We start from the raw sequence: 17,365 nt of genomic DNA, 5'->3' as shown, positions 1-17,365 counted from the left end.
ATTACCTGTAAGGCTGGCCAGTATCTGGTTTTCAACATCACAATATATCACCAGCTAAACATCATGATATAGCACGATATATATCTGTGGTGGTGGAGGGCCTTGCTGGGCCTCCCCTCAGCGGCAGAGGGTCCCGCCATACCTCCCTGCAGTGGTGGAGGGTGTGCTGCACCTCCCCACAGTGGCAGAGGGTCCTGCCATACCTCCCCACCACTGTGGAGGATGTGCTGCGCTTCCCTGCAGCAGTAGAGGGCTTTGCTGAGGCTCTCTGCAGCTGTGGAGGGCCTTAAAATGTAAGGAAGTAGTAGATTTAATAAAAATATTAAATAAACTTCCATATAATATATTTAATATGTTTTCAACTAATTTAAGAGTAGTTTAAGTGATTTACTAGTCAAGTTGCATCTGTTTCCACACACAGAGGTCTAAGTGGAATCTTTGCATACAAGTAAGCCCTCTGACCAGAGAGGAGAGCCAACTGCCCCATAGACCTTATGACTGTAAAATAGATCTTCTGTTAGCTGCGCAATTGCCCACCAGTCACATCTATTTGATGTCACAAGCAGAGCTTGTGGTTTTGAGAGAGTTTTTGGATAAGAATCTAGCAACGGGTTTCATCAGACCGCCCAAGGCACCAGGAGGCACCCCTGTGCTATTCGTGAAGAAAACGGTACCTCAGAACTTAGATTGTGCACAAACTATAGGAAGATTAACCACATAATGGTGTCCAATCGCTGTCTGCTACCACACATTGGGAATTTATTGGAAAGGTTGAGGTCAGGAAAAATCTTCACAAAGTTGGATTTGAGGGGGCCTTATAACCAATCCGTGTGAGAGAGGGAGATGAGTGGAAAACAGTGTTCTGCACCAGATATGGCAGCTTCGAATACCTGGTCATGCCCTTTGGACTGCAGTCAGGGACAGCAATGTTCCAAGCCTTCATCAGCTATGTCCTCAGAAGCCTAGTGGATAGATTCGTGGTGGTTTACCTTGATGTGCTGATATACTCAGAGAACCCAGAGCAACATGTATGTCACGTGACAGAGGTGCTGCAGAGGCTGTGGAAACATCAACTCAGTGCCAAGTTGGAAAAGTCTCAGTTTTGTGTATCAACAGTAGATTTCCTAGGTCACTGCCTCACACTGGAGGGGATGCACATGGATCCTGCTAAGGCGCAGAGCATAGAAGAAGAAGAAGAAGAGTTTGGATTTGATATCCCGCCTTTCACTCCCCTTCAGGAGTCTCAAAGCGGCTAACATTCTCCTTTCCCTTCCTCCCCCACAACAAACACTCTGTGAGGTGAGTGGGGCTGAGAGACTTCAGAGAAGTGTGACTGGCCCAAGGTCACCCAGCAGCTGCAGGTGGAGGAGCGGGGAAGCGAACCCGGTTCCCCAGATTACAAGACTACCGCTCTTAACCACTACACCACACTGGCTCTCAATGCATAGTGTCATGGCAGGAACCCAAGGCAAATAAAGATCTGCAGAGATTCTTGGGTTTTGCCAGCTACTACTGCAAGTTCGTGCCGGACTATTCAAGACTCACTATGCCTCACAGATTGCTTGAGGGGCAAGAAGCCATTCCAGTGGACAGCCGAGGTGTGGCAGGCATTTAAATTCAAAACCATATTCTTCTCAACGGTATACCTAGCACATGTAGACCCTCACTGGCCGCTGATTGTGGAAATGGATGCCTCTGACAGGGTGGTGGGGGTGGTGCTGCTTCAAGGAGACCAAGATGGCAACCTATGCCCGTGTGCCTTCCACTCCAGGAAGCTGACTCCTTCTGAGTAGAATTACACCATTTGGGAGAAGGAACTTTTAGTGATGAAAGAAGCCTTTGAAGTGTGGAGGGGGTGACACCAGGTGGAGGTGCACACTGAAAGTCCGAATCTAGAGTATTGGCAGATGATGAGATGTCTCAATCAACAGCAGTTGGGCGCAGTTCTTTGCCAGATTTGATTTTAGACTCCAGTATGTAGCCGGTAGTTTGAATCAAGGAGTAGATGCCCTTTCCAGGAAGCCGGAATATCAGGATGATGAGCCAGTTCCAGTGTACAGGCACAACTTGAAGCCAGAGCAGCTACAGCTAGCAGCTGGGTCAGTTATGGAAGTCTCTGAGTTCCAGCAGAAGACAAGGGAGGATGCATTCGCGGAAGGCGAGCTAGTGGTGCTGTGGGGGGATGCCAGTGATGTGGAGAGGTTCCTGGAAAAGGATGGGCTACTGTATAGAGGAGAAGCTCTATGTTCCAGAGGGAGACCTCTGAGCCAAAGTCTTACGTCAATGCCATGATAACCCTACAGCTGGACACTTGGGGCTGCACAAGACGCTATGCCGTGTGATGAGGCAATTCTGGTGGCCGAGGTAGAGGGGGAAAGTCAAGAAATATGCCAGAGCCTGTGAAATGTGTCAGCGGGCGAAGAGACCCAGAGAAGTGCCAGCGGGTTTGCTATAACCGTTGCCCTCCCCGCAAGGCCCTTGGCAAACCATAGCTATGGACTTCATCACTGATCTGCCGGAATTGCAGCAGCAGACAGTGATCTGGTTGGTGGTATACCTGTTCACTAAGACTTCTGATAGCCCAAGAAACAGCACAGCTCTTTGTAGACCATGTGTTCAAGTTGCACGTGCTCTCAGAGTGATCTCAGGTGAGCCCAATTAACCTCAAAGTTCTGGAAGCAGCTCATGCAACTACTCAAGGTAGAATTGTGCTTCACCTCAGTTTGACACCCAGAGACGAATGGAAAGTCATAAAGAACTAATGCCATGTTGCAGCAGTATCTCTGTAGTTATGGGAACTACCAGCAGGATGATTGGGTGTCCAAACTGCCCTTGGCGGAGTTCGCATACAACAATGCACTTCATGCTTCAACGCAACAGACCCACTTTTTTGCCAGTCATGGATACCATCCCCAACACCCTGTCAGTGCTGGCAGCAGATGACTTTGTAGAAGTATTGACAGCTAACCAGAGTTTGCTTAAGGAGCGTTTGGACTGTTTCTAAGGAGGCATATAAAAAATCAGCTGATGTGCATAGACAGCCAGGTAGTGACATCAAGGTGGGAGATGTGGTTGTCAACACATTATTTACTTCAGAAAGATAGATATAGAAAACTGGACCGCCAGAGAGGGGGGCCATTTGAAGTGATAGAATAGATCAATCCTGCGACTTTCAGGCTTAGGTTGCTGGTATCAATGAAGAGCTACCCTGTATTCCATAGATCCTGGTCGTTGCCAGTGGTGCCTGCGCACCCTTACCAAGCACCTAGACAAATACCTCCACCTCCAGTCCTGGTAGAAGGAGAGGAAAAGTTTGAAGTAGAACAAATTCTAGACTCACAAATGAGAAGGAAGAGGTTGCAATACTTGATTGTGTGGAGCGGGTATGGGCCAGAAGAAAGATAATGGGAATGTGCAGAATATGTTCATGCCCTGGACTTGCAAAATGAGTTTTATAGAAGTCACCCCAGCAGACCAAAACTGAAGGGGTGGAGGGAAGGAGGAGGAGGAGGGCTCTGTAGAAAGGGTGATGTCAGGGACTCGACTGAAGAGGAGGGCTGGAGATCACCCCTTCCTTCTCTGCTTCCCTTGGAGGAGGAATGGTGGTGATCATCCCCCATTCTCTACTAATTTCAAGAGAAGAGGGAGACACGATTGAATTACAGCAGAACTCAGAGCAGCTTAGTTATGAGGCATTAGGAGAAGGAGGGGTAGTGCTGACAGCAGAAATGCCCTTGGAAAGCATAGAAGAGCCACCATCCCCATGTACATGTTGCTCATTTAGAGTTCAAGAGCAAAGGACTCAGCTACATTTGACTCCTGAGGCCCCTCATAGAGCCAAGGGCTGTTGCTGGGGAAAGAAGAGGAGGAGCTCAGAGTGAGCAACATTACTGTGGAGTTAAGGACTGGATTCTTTGCCTTGTACCACAATGACTAAATAAAACCATAAATATGAACTTATTTGTTTATTCCTTGCTCTTTGATGCTACTAGGGGAGGAGAGATTCCCCCATGCCTGACAGGTATGGTAGGAAATGCCCCAACTCTGCCTGAGTTCGGTTGCACTGTAACTGTTCAGCTCTTTGGGCTTGATAGTGTCTGTCTGTGGTAGAGCTATATCAATGGAAAGTGACCATCTGTGAGAAGATCAGCTCACCATGCCCAGTCAGGGCCCAGAAACATCACACATTGCTTACACAACAGAAACACATATACACACTCACCCACCTCTGCTTGACTTGGTGCTGCTCAGGGAGGTGGCTTGCCGGTCGGTGCCTCGGCGCTCCTTTGGCCTCACGGCCATTGGCTGGCTCTGGCTGAAGGCCTGAGATGCTACTGCTGGGCTTTGAGAAGAGGCTGCTTGGCTTTGGTTCTGGTCAGTGAGTTGGCTTTGGTCCATGTCTGGGGGCGGAATCTCATACAGCCTTCGATACAGGTCTGGGAAGAACATTAGCATGTGGAAAGGGGAGGGATAATAGAAGTTGGTGCCCTCGCTTCTAGGGTCAAAGGGTGGGTAAGGCAAGGGAGATGCATCGGGATTTATCATGCCAGGTTGGTACACAAAGAGGGGGGACACTTGTCGCGGGGGGGGAGACATGCCAGGCCGAAGGAAAACAGAGTCGTCTATGAACTGCTCAAAGAAGGTTCCTGGAACGAGTGGGGTTTGCGGGGAGTTTGTGAAGAGTTGTCGTCTGAACGAGATGTTGCCCATAGGTGCCACATCATGGCTTTGGGTCTGGTCAGTGAGTTGGCTTTGGTCCATGTCTGTGGCCGGAATCTCATACAGCTTTCGATACAGGTCTGGGAAGAACATTAGCATGCGGAGAGGGGAGGGATAATAGAAGTTGGTACCCTCCATTCTAGCGTTAAAGGTTGGGTAAGGTATGGGAGATGCATCAGGATTTATCATGGGAGGTGGGTACACAAGGAGGGGGGAGACTTCTTGGGGGGGCATTTGGAGGGGGGGAGGCCTGGGCCTGACAGGCCGATGGATAGCAGTCTCGTCTATGTTTGGGGCAAAGTAGGCTTCACTGAGTGGGCTTTGCTGGGAGTTTGTGAAGAGTTCTCGTCTGGACGCGTTGCTGCTCACAGGTGACTCATCATGGAGTTGGCTTTGGTCCATGTCTGGGGGTGGAATCTCATACAGCTTTCGATACAGGTCTGGGAAGAACATTAGCATGCGGAAAGGGGAGGGATAATAGAAGTTGGTACCCTCGCTTCTAGGGTTAAAGTTTGGGTAAGGTATGGGAGATGCATCGGGATTTATCATGGGAGGTGGGTACACAAGGAGGGGGGACACTTCTTGGGGGGGCATTTGGAGGGGGGGAGGCCTGGGCCTGACAGGCCGATGGATAGCAGTCTCGTCTATGTTTGCGGCAAAGTAGGCTTCACTGAGTGGGCTTTCATTGAGTTGGCTTTGGTCCACGTCTGTGGCCGGAATCTCGTGCAGCTTCCCATACAGGTCTGGGCAGAACCTTAGCATGCGGCGAGGGGAGGGAAAATAGAAGTTGGTACCCAACCTTCTAGCGTTAAACACTGGGTAAGGTATGGGAGATAAATCGGGATTTACCATGGGAAGTGGGTACTCAAAGGGGGGGGAGTATCCTGGGGGGGGCATTTGGAGGGGGGGAGGCCTGGGCCTGACAGGCCGATGGAAAGCAGAGTCGTCTATGTTCTCGTCAAAGTAGGTTCCTGCACTGAGTGGGGTTCGCTGGGAGTTTGTGAAGAGTTCTCGTCTGGACAAGATGCTGCCCATAGTTGACTCATCATGGAGTGGTGCATACGAATCCCACCAGAGCTGGCCATCAGCAGAGCCGGGTGAGTAACCCTGGCCAGACTGGTAGGAAGTGGTGGGAGCGATGGGGAGCGGTTCATAGATGGGCCTGTTGCTGAGGGGCAAACTGTAGTTGGGCTGGTGGAAGGGGGCAGGGGGCAGGGGTAGGCTCTGGTGGCCTGGCGCCCGGCGCCCAGCAGACTGGTAGGAAGCATCATCAGTGACATTGACTGCATAGTAGATGGGGGATGGGGGCTGGCTCTGGTAGGCAGAACCAATGCTCAGTAGCTCGCCCTGGATGGACTGGTAGGGAGGAGGAGAGGAAGGGAGGGGCTCGTAGCCAAGCTTGTTGCTGATGGGCAGGCTGTAGTTGGACTGGTGGAAGGGGCTGGGCGTGGAGGGCAGGGGCACGGGCAGGCTCTGGTGGCCCGGTGCCTGGTAGGAAGCAGTGGGGAAGGAGGAGGTGTCATTGGCATTGACCGCATAGAAGATGGGAGATGGAGGCACGCTCTGGTGGCCAGAACCGAAACTCAGTGGCTCTCCCTGGATGGAGTCATAGAAGGCACCAGAGGTGATAGTGGGGGAAGATGGGAGGGGGCCATAAGGGATCTTGTGACCAAGGGGCAGGCTGTAGTTGGGTTGGCGGAAGGGGGCGGGGCCGGGGGGCAAGGGCAGGCTTCGGTAGCCTGGTGCCTGGTAGGAAGCAGCGGAGGAGGTGTCATCAGTGGCATTGAGTGCATAGAAGGACTTGTTGGAAGCTGCAGAGGTGACGGTGGAGGAGGAGGCATCACTGGTGACGCTGTGGCCAGGGGGCGGGCTGTAGTAGGGCACGATGACGATGGGAGAGGGTGGGGGCAAAGACCGGCTCTGGTTGCCAAGGCCAAAGTTTGCCTGGGAAGTTGCACTCTGGGTAGCTAGGGGAGCGAGGCTGGAGGAAGGGGTGGGCGGGGCTGGCAGGGCCAGCTGGGGCTTGTGGGGGTGCCAAGGAAAGGGGCACTGAAAGCAGAATCCACGTTGCCGAGGCAGGTTGGGCCGCCCAGCCGCGCCACCCTGGAGGTAGAGGGAACTTGTGCCACCATCTGTGCAGAAAGGGGGGGGGAGGGGAGAGAGAGAGAGAGAGAGAGAGAGAGAGAGAGAGAGAGAGATGTTGGTTGATTTGGCTGCAGAGACACACCAAGAACCCTCAGAAGTTGCCCAGCTCTTCTTCCCTCCCCCTCCTAGCACATCTTTGACGGTGGCCATGGCCTGGTGCTGGAGGCACCCATGTGGGCTCTGCCCCAAAGAAGGAACCATTCTTGGAGGAGGGGAAAGCCCCACCCACAGAGAAAGAAGCCCAGGCTCCTCTCCAAGAAAGAAGGAAAGAAGATTCATGTGCTGAAACAAGGAGGGCATGCTTCAAGCACTCCAGGATCGGAAATCTTTCTGAAAGCTGGATATGGATAGGCAAATCCTACTGATATCCTTATCCCAAATTCTCAACAAGCCATCCCTTACTTGAAAAGCCGTTTTCACAATACTTAGACTGCTCTTTAGGTGGAAAAATCTCTGTACATTCATTTGGCAGTACCTGGGTTTTTCCCTGATCTTGACTTGGTATCAGGGTCACCATCTCATGATCCAGTTTAGACAATTTGCCTGGCAAGGCAATAACAATTTCAAGTTTGGTGTTCTGAGGCTACCTCACACTACTTTATCCCACACCCTGTTTCGATCTTTGGCTCATACAGGCTGCTCCTTCTCCCTTCAGCCGTGTCCCAAGATGCCCTTATAAAGATTACTACACCCACCCACTCATCAACATGATAGACCTGTCTGGCAGTAAAGGAGCTCAGTAGAGCACATTAGAGAACTTGGAAATAGGTGGTGTCTTTATGAAAGTAATACCTTAACCTGGCTTACAAATCCATTCACACTTACAACTTTCAAGATTTGGAGAAAATGGGCAAAGTCCTGGTTGCAGGCTTCTCACCCATTATTCCATTACACTTCTACCCAGTTTTCAAAAATAAATATAGACTCTATAATATAGAGGTGTTGAAAGAAATGCAATTGTAATATTTGAAATATTTTTACAAAGATAGATGACTGCTTACCATTAATGTGATGCAAATTGCACAGGCAAAAGTTCAAATATCACGATTTTTAGACTACCAATTTTTAACAAATTCCCAGTTTAAAAACAAGGTCATGAGACAATAGCATACAAAAATTATAGTGGAGTAAAATATAATATAATAACAAAAGGATTAATATCTTTGTATAAATCTATAATCGAGGTTCAATTTTTCCCTCTGCAAAATTTTGAGAAGGTGGCGGGAACTGAATTGAGACTTAAATACTGAAGAAAAGACATGGAACAGACTGGACCAACTCCTAGCCTATATAAAACTGAACAGTTTTCCCATGTGTTGGAGAGGATGTCCTGCTACAGCGGCATATTAGCACTTGTGGTAGGAGTGTCCAGAAATAGAAATGTTATGGGAAAATGTATTTACAGAAATATATTTAATTACAAGACAGACAGGACCCCAGGACTGCCTATACTTAACTTGTACGGTCATGATATGTTGCGAATTAGAAACCAAGAACTCATAACACTTCCATTAACTGCTGCAAAAACAACTTGCCTGGACATGGAAATCATTACAATTATTGATTATGGACCAATGATACAATGCAATTTGGCAAACAGCATTATTGGAGAAACTGACACAAAAACAAAGTATCAAGAGGCCAAAAGAAACAAGACTATTTTAATGCAGTCTGGTGTAACTTTATTGCTTAGCTTGTTGCTATATCCTTGAACTAGCAGCCAGGCTTTTCTTTGCTGAGGGGCTCCACCTGCAGACTGAATGCTCTTCAATTGGGAAAATGGTGTTGGGAGAAAGCATGTAAATGGGGAGGCTCTTACTGGGGCTCTTTGCCCCTGGTGCAGCAACCAAGGTCCTAGGAGCTCAACACTCTGTTGCTGCCTGCAGGCCTCTGACAGGACACTTTGACCACTAGAGATGTCAGTGTCTGAGTGAAAGACTATCTCTCCCCCCCTTTTTTTCAAACAATCAGAAAATTCAGAAATGAACATAGCACCGAGAGGCTCCTTTTGCTGCTGTGGTGGCCGGTGTGAGCCACTGCACCCTCCTGGCCTAACCTTGGAGGAGATTAAAAACAGCACACTTTGTGCAGTGAGAAGATTTGCCAAAAGCACTCGCCAGAGATCAACAGGAAGAGAGAGAATAGCCAGGGAGGAGAAGGGTGCTGCTGCTGCACTTTGGTGGAGGGCAGGTTTGGCAAAGAAGTCGCCTCCTCTGACAGGTGAAGCCCTGCCTGAGAATTCACTGATTTACACTCCTGTCCTTTGAAATCGCAATAGACTTTGTTTTGCTTTTTGGCATTTAGTTTCCAAGCCCAGCTGCCACCTTCAGACAAATGTTGAAGCAGAAGGCACAGAGAAATTATTTATTTAACACCAGCATTCCTAAGACCAGTTTGATGAAAAGTTATTTTTTTTACTAACCAGCTATTAATACCAGTATTAGAATACAGAGTACAGAATGGAGTTAATACATCACTGCAGAGCATCTTAACATTGATTATTTTTCAGTAGCAAGTCTTGTCGTAATTATGGCTTATGGAAATAGTTATTGCTTATGAAACAATCATGGCTTACCAGATCCGTCATCACTCAAGCAGACCATTTCCCATAAAGTAAACCCTGCCTCATGCCAACCTTTTACCCTTTGAATATCCTCCTGTAACAATGAATTTCAGTATATTTCTAATCATGACCACCCCTTGCTCTTTATGTTCTGGCTTGCTGGCAATTAATGCAGTTCTGAAGAAGGCCAGCTGAGGGCCAAGAGGGGGCCGGACACCAAATCATGAAACTGGACAAGGTGGCACAAATTGTCTGCGGGTTACACAAGAAGACTCACTCGACATTTTCAGATGGTTTATTGTGTTTGCAGTGATACAGTGCGCACTGTGGGGGGAGTGGGAGGTTCACCATATGAACAAGGGCTTCCCGTCATCCTGAGACAGTTGATGGAGGCAGTTGAGGAGCAGCATGCAGTTGTTGAACATGTCTGGAGGGGTGGCATTCTTGACCACCTCCTGCAGATACTTTATGTCATTGTAGGCGGCTGCCTCTGCGCCTGTCATGTCTGGCCGATCCCGGAGGATGCCAAAAGTGTTGACAATGTGCTCCGTCAGGGTAGGGTGGACGCTTGGGTCATAGCCCAGCTGCTTCAGGCGGTCCATGATGTTATTGTAGCGCTCCATGATGGTTGAAGCCTGTTCTGTTGTCAGCTGCAGGAAGGGGTCAGCTCCACTCTGCGGAGAGAGCGGAACAGAGAGAGAGAGAGAAGAGCAGCATTAAGGCACATTGTGTTCACTTTTCAAGTTGTTTGAGACTTTTTTCTTTTTTATATAAAGTAACTGAGAATGTAAATACTATTGATGGTGATACAGTGGTACCTCGGGTTGCAAACACTTTGGGTTACAGACTCCGCTAACCCGGAAGTAGAACTTTGCCCCAGGATGAGAACAGAAATCGTGCGGTGGCAGCAGCAGGAGGCCCCATTAGCTAAAGTGGTACGTCAGGTTAAGAACAGTTTCAGGTTAAGAACAAACCTCCGGAATGAATTAAGTAATTAACCAGAGGTACCACTGTATAGGTAATTATTTTTGCCCCCAGTGAAAGTAATAGAAACCCATCCCAACGGACAGAAGCCGCAGAAACCCCTTGATACCATATGAAGTCCAGAAGAAACTCCTTTGGCCTGACGCAGACCCTTTGGGTCTGTCCAGCCCTGATGCTGTCTACTCTGACTGGCAGTGGCTCTCCAAGCCCCACCCACCCACCCACCGTCAGCTGCTGCCTGAGATTGTTTGACTGAAAATGCCAGAGGCTCCGTTGTGGGATCTCTTCCCATGCAGTGCTGGGCTACTAATAGTCTCAGGGTTGTCGCCCATGTTTGTCCTACACAGAGTAAGCCCACTGAAATTAATGGACATAACTAACAGATTAATTAGTCTGTTTTGAGTAAAATGTAGTTGGCTACAACCCCTCAAACTCCAGCCATTATATTCTATACAAAATTTTAAATATACTTTTTATGTGTTAAAACAGCTAGCTGCTAAATCCACAATGGGCTTTTTGCAACTATGATTTCCTTCTGAAATAGGACTCGGCATGTACAATACACTGGCCAGTTATCCCAGGATAATAGCAAGGCGTTGCTTGCTGGCTCACCAATTAGTTAATGCCAAGGGTCAGAGGGGGAGGAGAAGTTTTTGGCACTCCATTACAGCTGAGGTCAGACGAGCCTTTCCCCACTGAACTTCCAGTGCCTACAAAAGGCTTTGTTATTTCAGCAGGCATTTTAACTATAGTTTGATTTTATCATAGCTGATTTTTATTTTGTGTTGCATCTTTGTAAACTGCTTAGAGACTATTGGTACCTTGGTTCTCAAACGCCTTGGTGCTCAATTTGGAACCCAAACACTGCAAACCCAGAAGTGTTCCGGTTTGCGAACTATTTTTGGAAGCTGAATATGCTCCATTTTGAATGTTATGCTTGCAATTTGAGTGCCACACTTCCCTTTTGAGTATTACGCTGACGATTTGAGTGTTATGCTGACGATTTGAGTGCCACACTTCCGTTTTGAGTGTTACGCTGAGGTCTGTCTGGTTTTGCTATTTATTTTGTGTTTTTGTTTTTGTGACTCTTTTTATGTTTTTGTGACTGTGTGGAAGCCAGTTCAGCTACTGATTGATTGATTGATTGATTTTGTGACTGCAGCACATTGTTTATTGCTTTCATTTTATGGCTCAATGGTCTCATTAGATAGTAAAATTCATGTTAAATTGCTGTTTTAGGGATTGTTTTTAAAAGTCTGCAACGGATTAATCCATTTTGCATTACTTTCCATGGGAAAGCGCTCCTTGGCTTTGGAATGCCTTGGTTTTGGAACGGACTTCTGGAACAGAATAAGTTTGAGAACCAAGGTACCACTATATATGAAGGGCTTAATAAACGAAAATGTTCATAGCACCCAGGAAACTGCTTTATGCCAAGCTGTGTCGTGGGTCCCTCTTGCTCCCCGTGGCCTGCAGAGGCTCTGCAGGGTGTCAGGCCAAAAGGAACAGGGTCTTTGGAGCCTTGCCTGGATACGCTGCCACAGGTGGAGTTGCGTGGCCAACCATGGCCCTCCCAAAGTGGCTCTTTCTCATCTGAGGGGGGAAATAGCAGGCAAGAAGCAGGGTAGATGCCTTATAGAATAAGAAAGATCAGAAGCCCAGAGGAAGAGAGAACATTTGCATTTGAGAAGCAGGAGGCGTATTTAATGACAAGCAGGCTGGAGTCCCACTGACAGAGAAGCTGGAGAAGGTAAAGAGGATGGAGCTGCCAAGAGGCTTGACTGTGAGGAGGTTTGGAAGGAAAGAAGTTGAACCTTATGGGGAAACAGAAAAGGAAGCCAGAGAGGTAAGTGGGGAGGACGTGCTCAGAGCAAGAAGCGAGAGAAGTCAGGATTTAGGATCCATGGTGAGAGGCAAGAGCAGGGAAGACAAGGCGGCTGCAGCCCAAAGGATGTTAAAGGACCAAGCCTTGGGTTAACATTTTAGTGGGAAGGGAGGGATAAGTAATGTGGACCTGGAGGCAATGGAGAAAAAGCTGGGCAGTGAAGGGGGGAAGAAAGTGGAAAGGATCCAAGCCACCCACCCCACCCCTGATATATAGAGGGCATGGGCATAACCAAGATTTTTGTAGGGCTTTGGGGGAAGCAGAACCTCAGATGTGTATTGATTTTTATTGATGGGGGGCAGCTACCTCCCCAGCTACGCAACTGTGGAAGGACGTGTGGCTCCGGAATTGGCTTCCAGTCACTTACGGACTCATTGTTAAAACCATGTTTATGGAAGACAATCTTACTCAGCTACGAGTGATTGCCAAAGGAAGGAAGGAATCAACATTGCAGACTTGGAACCAAACTCCACATGACTTTAACACTTTATTTTTTAAAACTTTTATATGCCTGTTGTTTTTGTCCATGGAGTTTTGGACAAAAACATCACAGTAATCCAAGTTTATGCACAAACTACTGGTGCCGAAGAAACTGAAATTGACCAATTCTATGAAGACTTACAACACCTTCTAGAAATGACACGAAAGAAGGATGTTCTTCTCATTACAGGGGATTGGAATGCTAAAGTAGGGAGTCAAGAGATGAAAGGAACAACTGGCAAGTTTGGCCTTGGGAGTTCAAAATGAAGCAGGGCAAAGGCTAATAGAGTTCTGCCAAGAGAACAAGCTGGTCATCACAAACACTCTTTTCCAACAACACAAGAGACGATTCTACACATGGACATCACCATATGGGCAGCATCGACATCAGATTGATTATATTCTCTGCAGCCAAAGATGGAGAAGCTCTATACAGTCAGCAAAAACAAGACCCGGAGCTGACTGTGGCTCAGATCATCAGCTTCTTATAGCAAAATTCAAGCTTAAACTGAAGAAAGTAGGAAAAACCACTGGGCCGGTAAGATACAATCTAAGTCAAATCCCTTATGAATACACAGTGGAAGTGAGGAACAGGTTTAAGGATTTAGATTTGCTGGACAGAGTGCCTGAAGAACTATGGATGGAGGCTCGCAACATTATATAGGAGGCAGCAACGAAAACCATCCCAATGAAAAGGAAATGCAAGAAAGCCAACTGACTGTCGAAGGAGGCCTTACAAATAGCGGGGGAGAGAAGGCAAGCAAAATGCGAGGGAGATAGTGAAAGATACAGGAAATTGAATGCAGATTTCCAAAAAATAGCAAGGAGAGACAAGAGGGCCTCCTTCGACGAGCAATGCAAAGAAATAGAGGGAAACAATAGAATGGGAAAACCAGAGATCTGTTCAAGAAAATTGGAGATATGAAAGGAACATTTCATGCAAAGATTACCATAATAAAGGTCAAAAGTAGTAAGGATGTAACAGAAGCAGAAGAGGTGGCAAGAATACACAGAGAAATGATACCAGAAAAATATGGATGTTTTGTACACCCCAGGTAGTGTGGTTGCTGACCTTGAGCCAGACAGGCTGGAGAGTGAAGTCAAATGGGCCTTAGAAAGCACTGCAAATAACAAGGCCAGTGGAAGTGATGGTATTCCAGCTGAACTATTTAAAATTTTAAAAGATGATGCTGTCAAGGTGCTACACTCAATATGCCAGCAAGTTTGGAAAATTCAGCAGTGGCCAGAGGATTGGAGATCAGTCTACATCCCAATCCCAAAGAAGGGCAGTGCCAAAGAATGCTCCAACTACCGCACAATTGCACTCATTTCACACGCTAGCAAGGTTATGCTTAAAATTCTACAAGGCAGGCTTAAGCAGTATGTGGACCAAGAACTTCCAGAAGTGCAAGCTGGATTTCGAAGGGGCAGAGGAACCAGAGACCAAATTGCAAACATGTGCTGGATTATGGAGAAAGCTAGAGAGTTCCAGGAAGACATCTACTTCTGCTTCATTGACTATGCAAAAGCCTTTGACTGTGTTGACCACAGCAAACTATGGCAAGTTCTTAAAGAAATGGGAGTGCCTGATCACCTCATCTGTCTCCTGCGAAATCTCTATGTGGGACAAGCTTAGTTTATGAACAACTTGGAAATAGAACGCTGCAAACCTGGAAGTAGGTGTTCCGGTTTGTGAACTTTGCCTTGGAAGCGAAACATGTTCCCCTTCCTGTTGAGTGTGTTCCGTTTGTAAATTGAGTCCCCCGCTGATAATCAGAGGCTTCGTTTTGAGTCTTGAGCTCCCACACAACACAGAGGTGATATTTGGAGCTTTTGTTTTTGCTGTTTTTTGCGTTTTTGTTTGTGTGGCTTTTTCATTTTTTGACTGTGACTTGTTCTTCATTTTATGGGACTGCCTTGTGACTGTGGTTTGTGACTTCGTTTTTGTGACTGTGTGGAACCGAGTTCAGCTACTGATTGATTGGTTGTGTGACTGCAGAAATGGATAAAAGCCTCACATCCAAATATTGACTATCATTAGTACACGTAAGAAAAAAAAGTAATTTTTATTTTTATCATCTACAATACTGTCTTATTTATTTTATAGTACAGTACATTGATTATTGCTTCATTTTATGAATCAATAGTCTCACTAGATAGTAAATTTCATGTTAAATTGCTGTTTTAGGGCTTGTTTTTAAAAGTCTGGAATGGATTAATCCATTTTGCATTACTTTCTATGGGAAAGCACACCTTGGTTTTAGAACGCTTTGGTTTTGGAACAGACTTCTGGAACGGATTAAGTTTGGGAACCAAGGTACCACTGTATGCTTGAACTGACCCACTGACATCCATTCCTAGTTGGCCTGAAATGACTGGTCCCTTTTGACGGTTCCTTGGGGGAAACCCCCAGTTTGGGTTCCACAAATTTATGTGGAAAGGCCCTACTTGCACGCTCTCTCTCTCTCTCTCTAAGTTGCCATGCCAGAGGCAGTAAGTGGAGTTTCCCCTCACCTGTGCAACTTTCTCAGGGATGTTGCGGACGGTGAAACCGTAGAGGCGCGCACGGTCAGGAAAGATGCTGGAGAGAATCCTGCGGTCCAGTTGGAATGCAATTTCGCCCACGATGCGCTCTTGCTTGCTGGTTTCTGCAAAGACATTTCCTGTCAGAGAGGAAGTCTCCTTGGCCCTCCACCATCCACAAAGTGCCCACTCCCCTTGGTCAAGCTGTCCATCCTCCCCTGCCAGCCTATTGCCTCACAGCTAGCAGCCCAGGCCACATTTTGCTGACCAGAGTGGAGTCTCCCCCTTACCCCCTGTTTGTACTGCTCCATGTACTAAAGCCAGCCTGTCTTAATTGTCTCTTTGTAAACTCTGCACCAACACCCCTCCTGTGAATATAAGTTAAGGGCCTTGTCCTGCACTATGCTTAGAATTGTATGCATCCTTCTAAATAAATAAATAAAATACAAAGGTGAGCAGCTTTTATCATTCTGCTATTATTATTATTTTGCCCAAGTGCAGCGCATTCGATGCAAAAGGTGAGAGAGAAAAGAAGTCTGTAAGCTAACGGTGCTCAGAAGGACAGCTGTTCATTTTAGGCAGGATCATGGGGCTGTCTGCAGCCACCTTTGGGAGCTAACAGGACACAGGAGAGGGGAAGAAATCAGGCAACCACGGTGTGAGTCCATTCTGGATTGGAGTTGCATGGGTGGTTCCTTCTTCAAACTAAAACTGGCTAATTGAAGCATTTTTTTAAAAAAAATGATGTGTCAGCTGGCCCCCAGTGGCACACATTTTGTGGCAAAGGAAGGTCATTAAGGCAGCTTTCAGGCATAGGGTGCAATATTTACAGTTGCTACTAGGCACTTATAGGTCTGTATAAAGCCTGTCTGTGGCCAGGCCATTATTTGAAGACTGGCCAGCTGCTGATAACTTCCGGGGAGAGGAATGGCAGTTTGGCTGCCTCTCTGTTAGCTCTCTGCTGACAGAAGATAATTATGTGGTGATTGATAGTAGTCAGACTGACTGTTATCGTATTGGCCCCAAAATAAGCCACACTTTCCCCACAAATTCCGACCGTGAAAAAGTGCAGCTTAAATACGTGACCTTACAAAAATAGGCTTTTATGATCTTGCTGCTGAAACAGACATATAGTAAAACGGAACAAAGAAATGTTTTATTGCCGATTTGCAAGCTTACAGGTAATCTCTAGTACCCGTAGGATTTTCTTATACATTTGCCATTTTTGGATGTGAGTGCCTGCGGAATTGTAGCCATTGAATATATTTGCGGGTGCGGCTTATATTCGGGCCAATACAGTAATCACTCAGGAGAATAAGGGTGATCTGGGGGACCTGAAATGCTTTGCTGAGGTCATTTTATGCTTTCTGTGCCTGGCGGCTTGGACGGGAGTTACAATGAGCTGGCAAGGTGAGGAGTCAACACTGTGCCCAAATGTCACTTAAGCATGTTTTATAGGTAGAAAGTCCAGCACACTCTCTTTCTTAAACACCTCTGGGACAAGGAAAACTAACTTGGAGAGATCCCTCTATGCTGCTGGTGAAAATTTACAATCTGAAAAATTGTACGTACCTCTTTCTGTTGTTATGAAGAACAGAAAGGAAAACTGGTTGTTAAAGTGCCTCAAGGCAAAGCTAAAAGCCTGATTTATGGTTAACAATAAAGATTAGACAGACAAGGGAAACCCTTGTGTGAAAAATCTAACCCTTTTTCTGTTTCTTGTTGCTGAAAGTAAAGAATTTCCTATAAGACACGTTGTGGCTGTGGTTTTAAGGTGGAAATATTAACGTAGAGTTGCTAATAATATTCAAATCATCAAAAGCATCCAGTATGGCAAAGGTACCTTTAGATCTCCCAGTGACTGTTGGCATTGTTCAGCAGTTGATGGCTGAACAATTAAAAATGATTGGAATCAATCAGTGGAAAAGAAAGGTGGAGAGAAAATGAGTCAAAGAGATCTGAAATGGAAAATGGAAATGAAGAATACCTAGAAGCTTCGGACCAAATCAATGAAAAGCTGGCAGGACTGGATGAAGAAAGCAGATGCGGAAATGAAATGCATTCCA

At 46.8% G+C, this 17,365-nt stretch overlaps 1 protein-coding gene across 9 annotated transcripts in view; it reads right to left on the bottom strand.

Annotated features, from left to right (window-relative positions):
• SPATC1 (spermatogenesis and centriole associated 1) overlaps positions 1-17,365 on the bottom strand; it is a 44,196-nt gene that overhangs the window by 6,879 nt on the left and 19,952 nt on the right. For 3 of the 9 annotated variants that reach the window (XR_014529068.1, XM_083516516.1, XM_083516514.1), the window contains 2 exons: positions 15,291-15,424; positions 9,709-10,101 (listed from right to left, as the gene is read on the bottom strand). Coding sequence is in view for 6 of the 9 variants with exons in the window: in XM_083516516.1 (XP_083372642.1) it covers positions 9,772-10,101; positions 15,291-15,424 (464 nt within the window). In the remaining 3 variants the exon portion in view is untranslated. Of the gene's footprint in view, positions 1-4,222; positions 6,852-9,708; positions 10,102-15,290; positions 15,425-17,365 lie in introns of those variants that run through there. The other 6 variants (XM_083516519.1, XM_083516518.1, XM_083516517.1 and 3 more) reach the window with 4 other exon arrangements.

The sequence above is a fragment of the Podarcis liolepis genome (genome assembly GCF_965112155.1).
Source record: "Podarcis liolepis genome assembly, chromosome: 8".
In the NCBI taxonomy this organism is placed as follows: domain Eukaryota; kingdom Metazoa; phylum Chordata; class Lepidosauria; order Squamata; family Lacertidae; genus Podarcis; species Podarcis liolepis.
The sequence above is the reverse complement of the archived record's forward strand: the minus strand, read 5'-3'. Positions and strand labels throughout refer to the sequence as shown.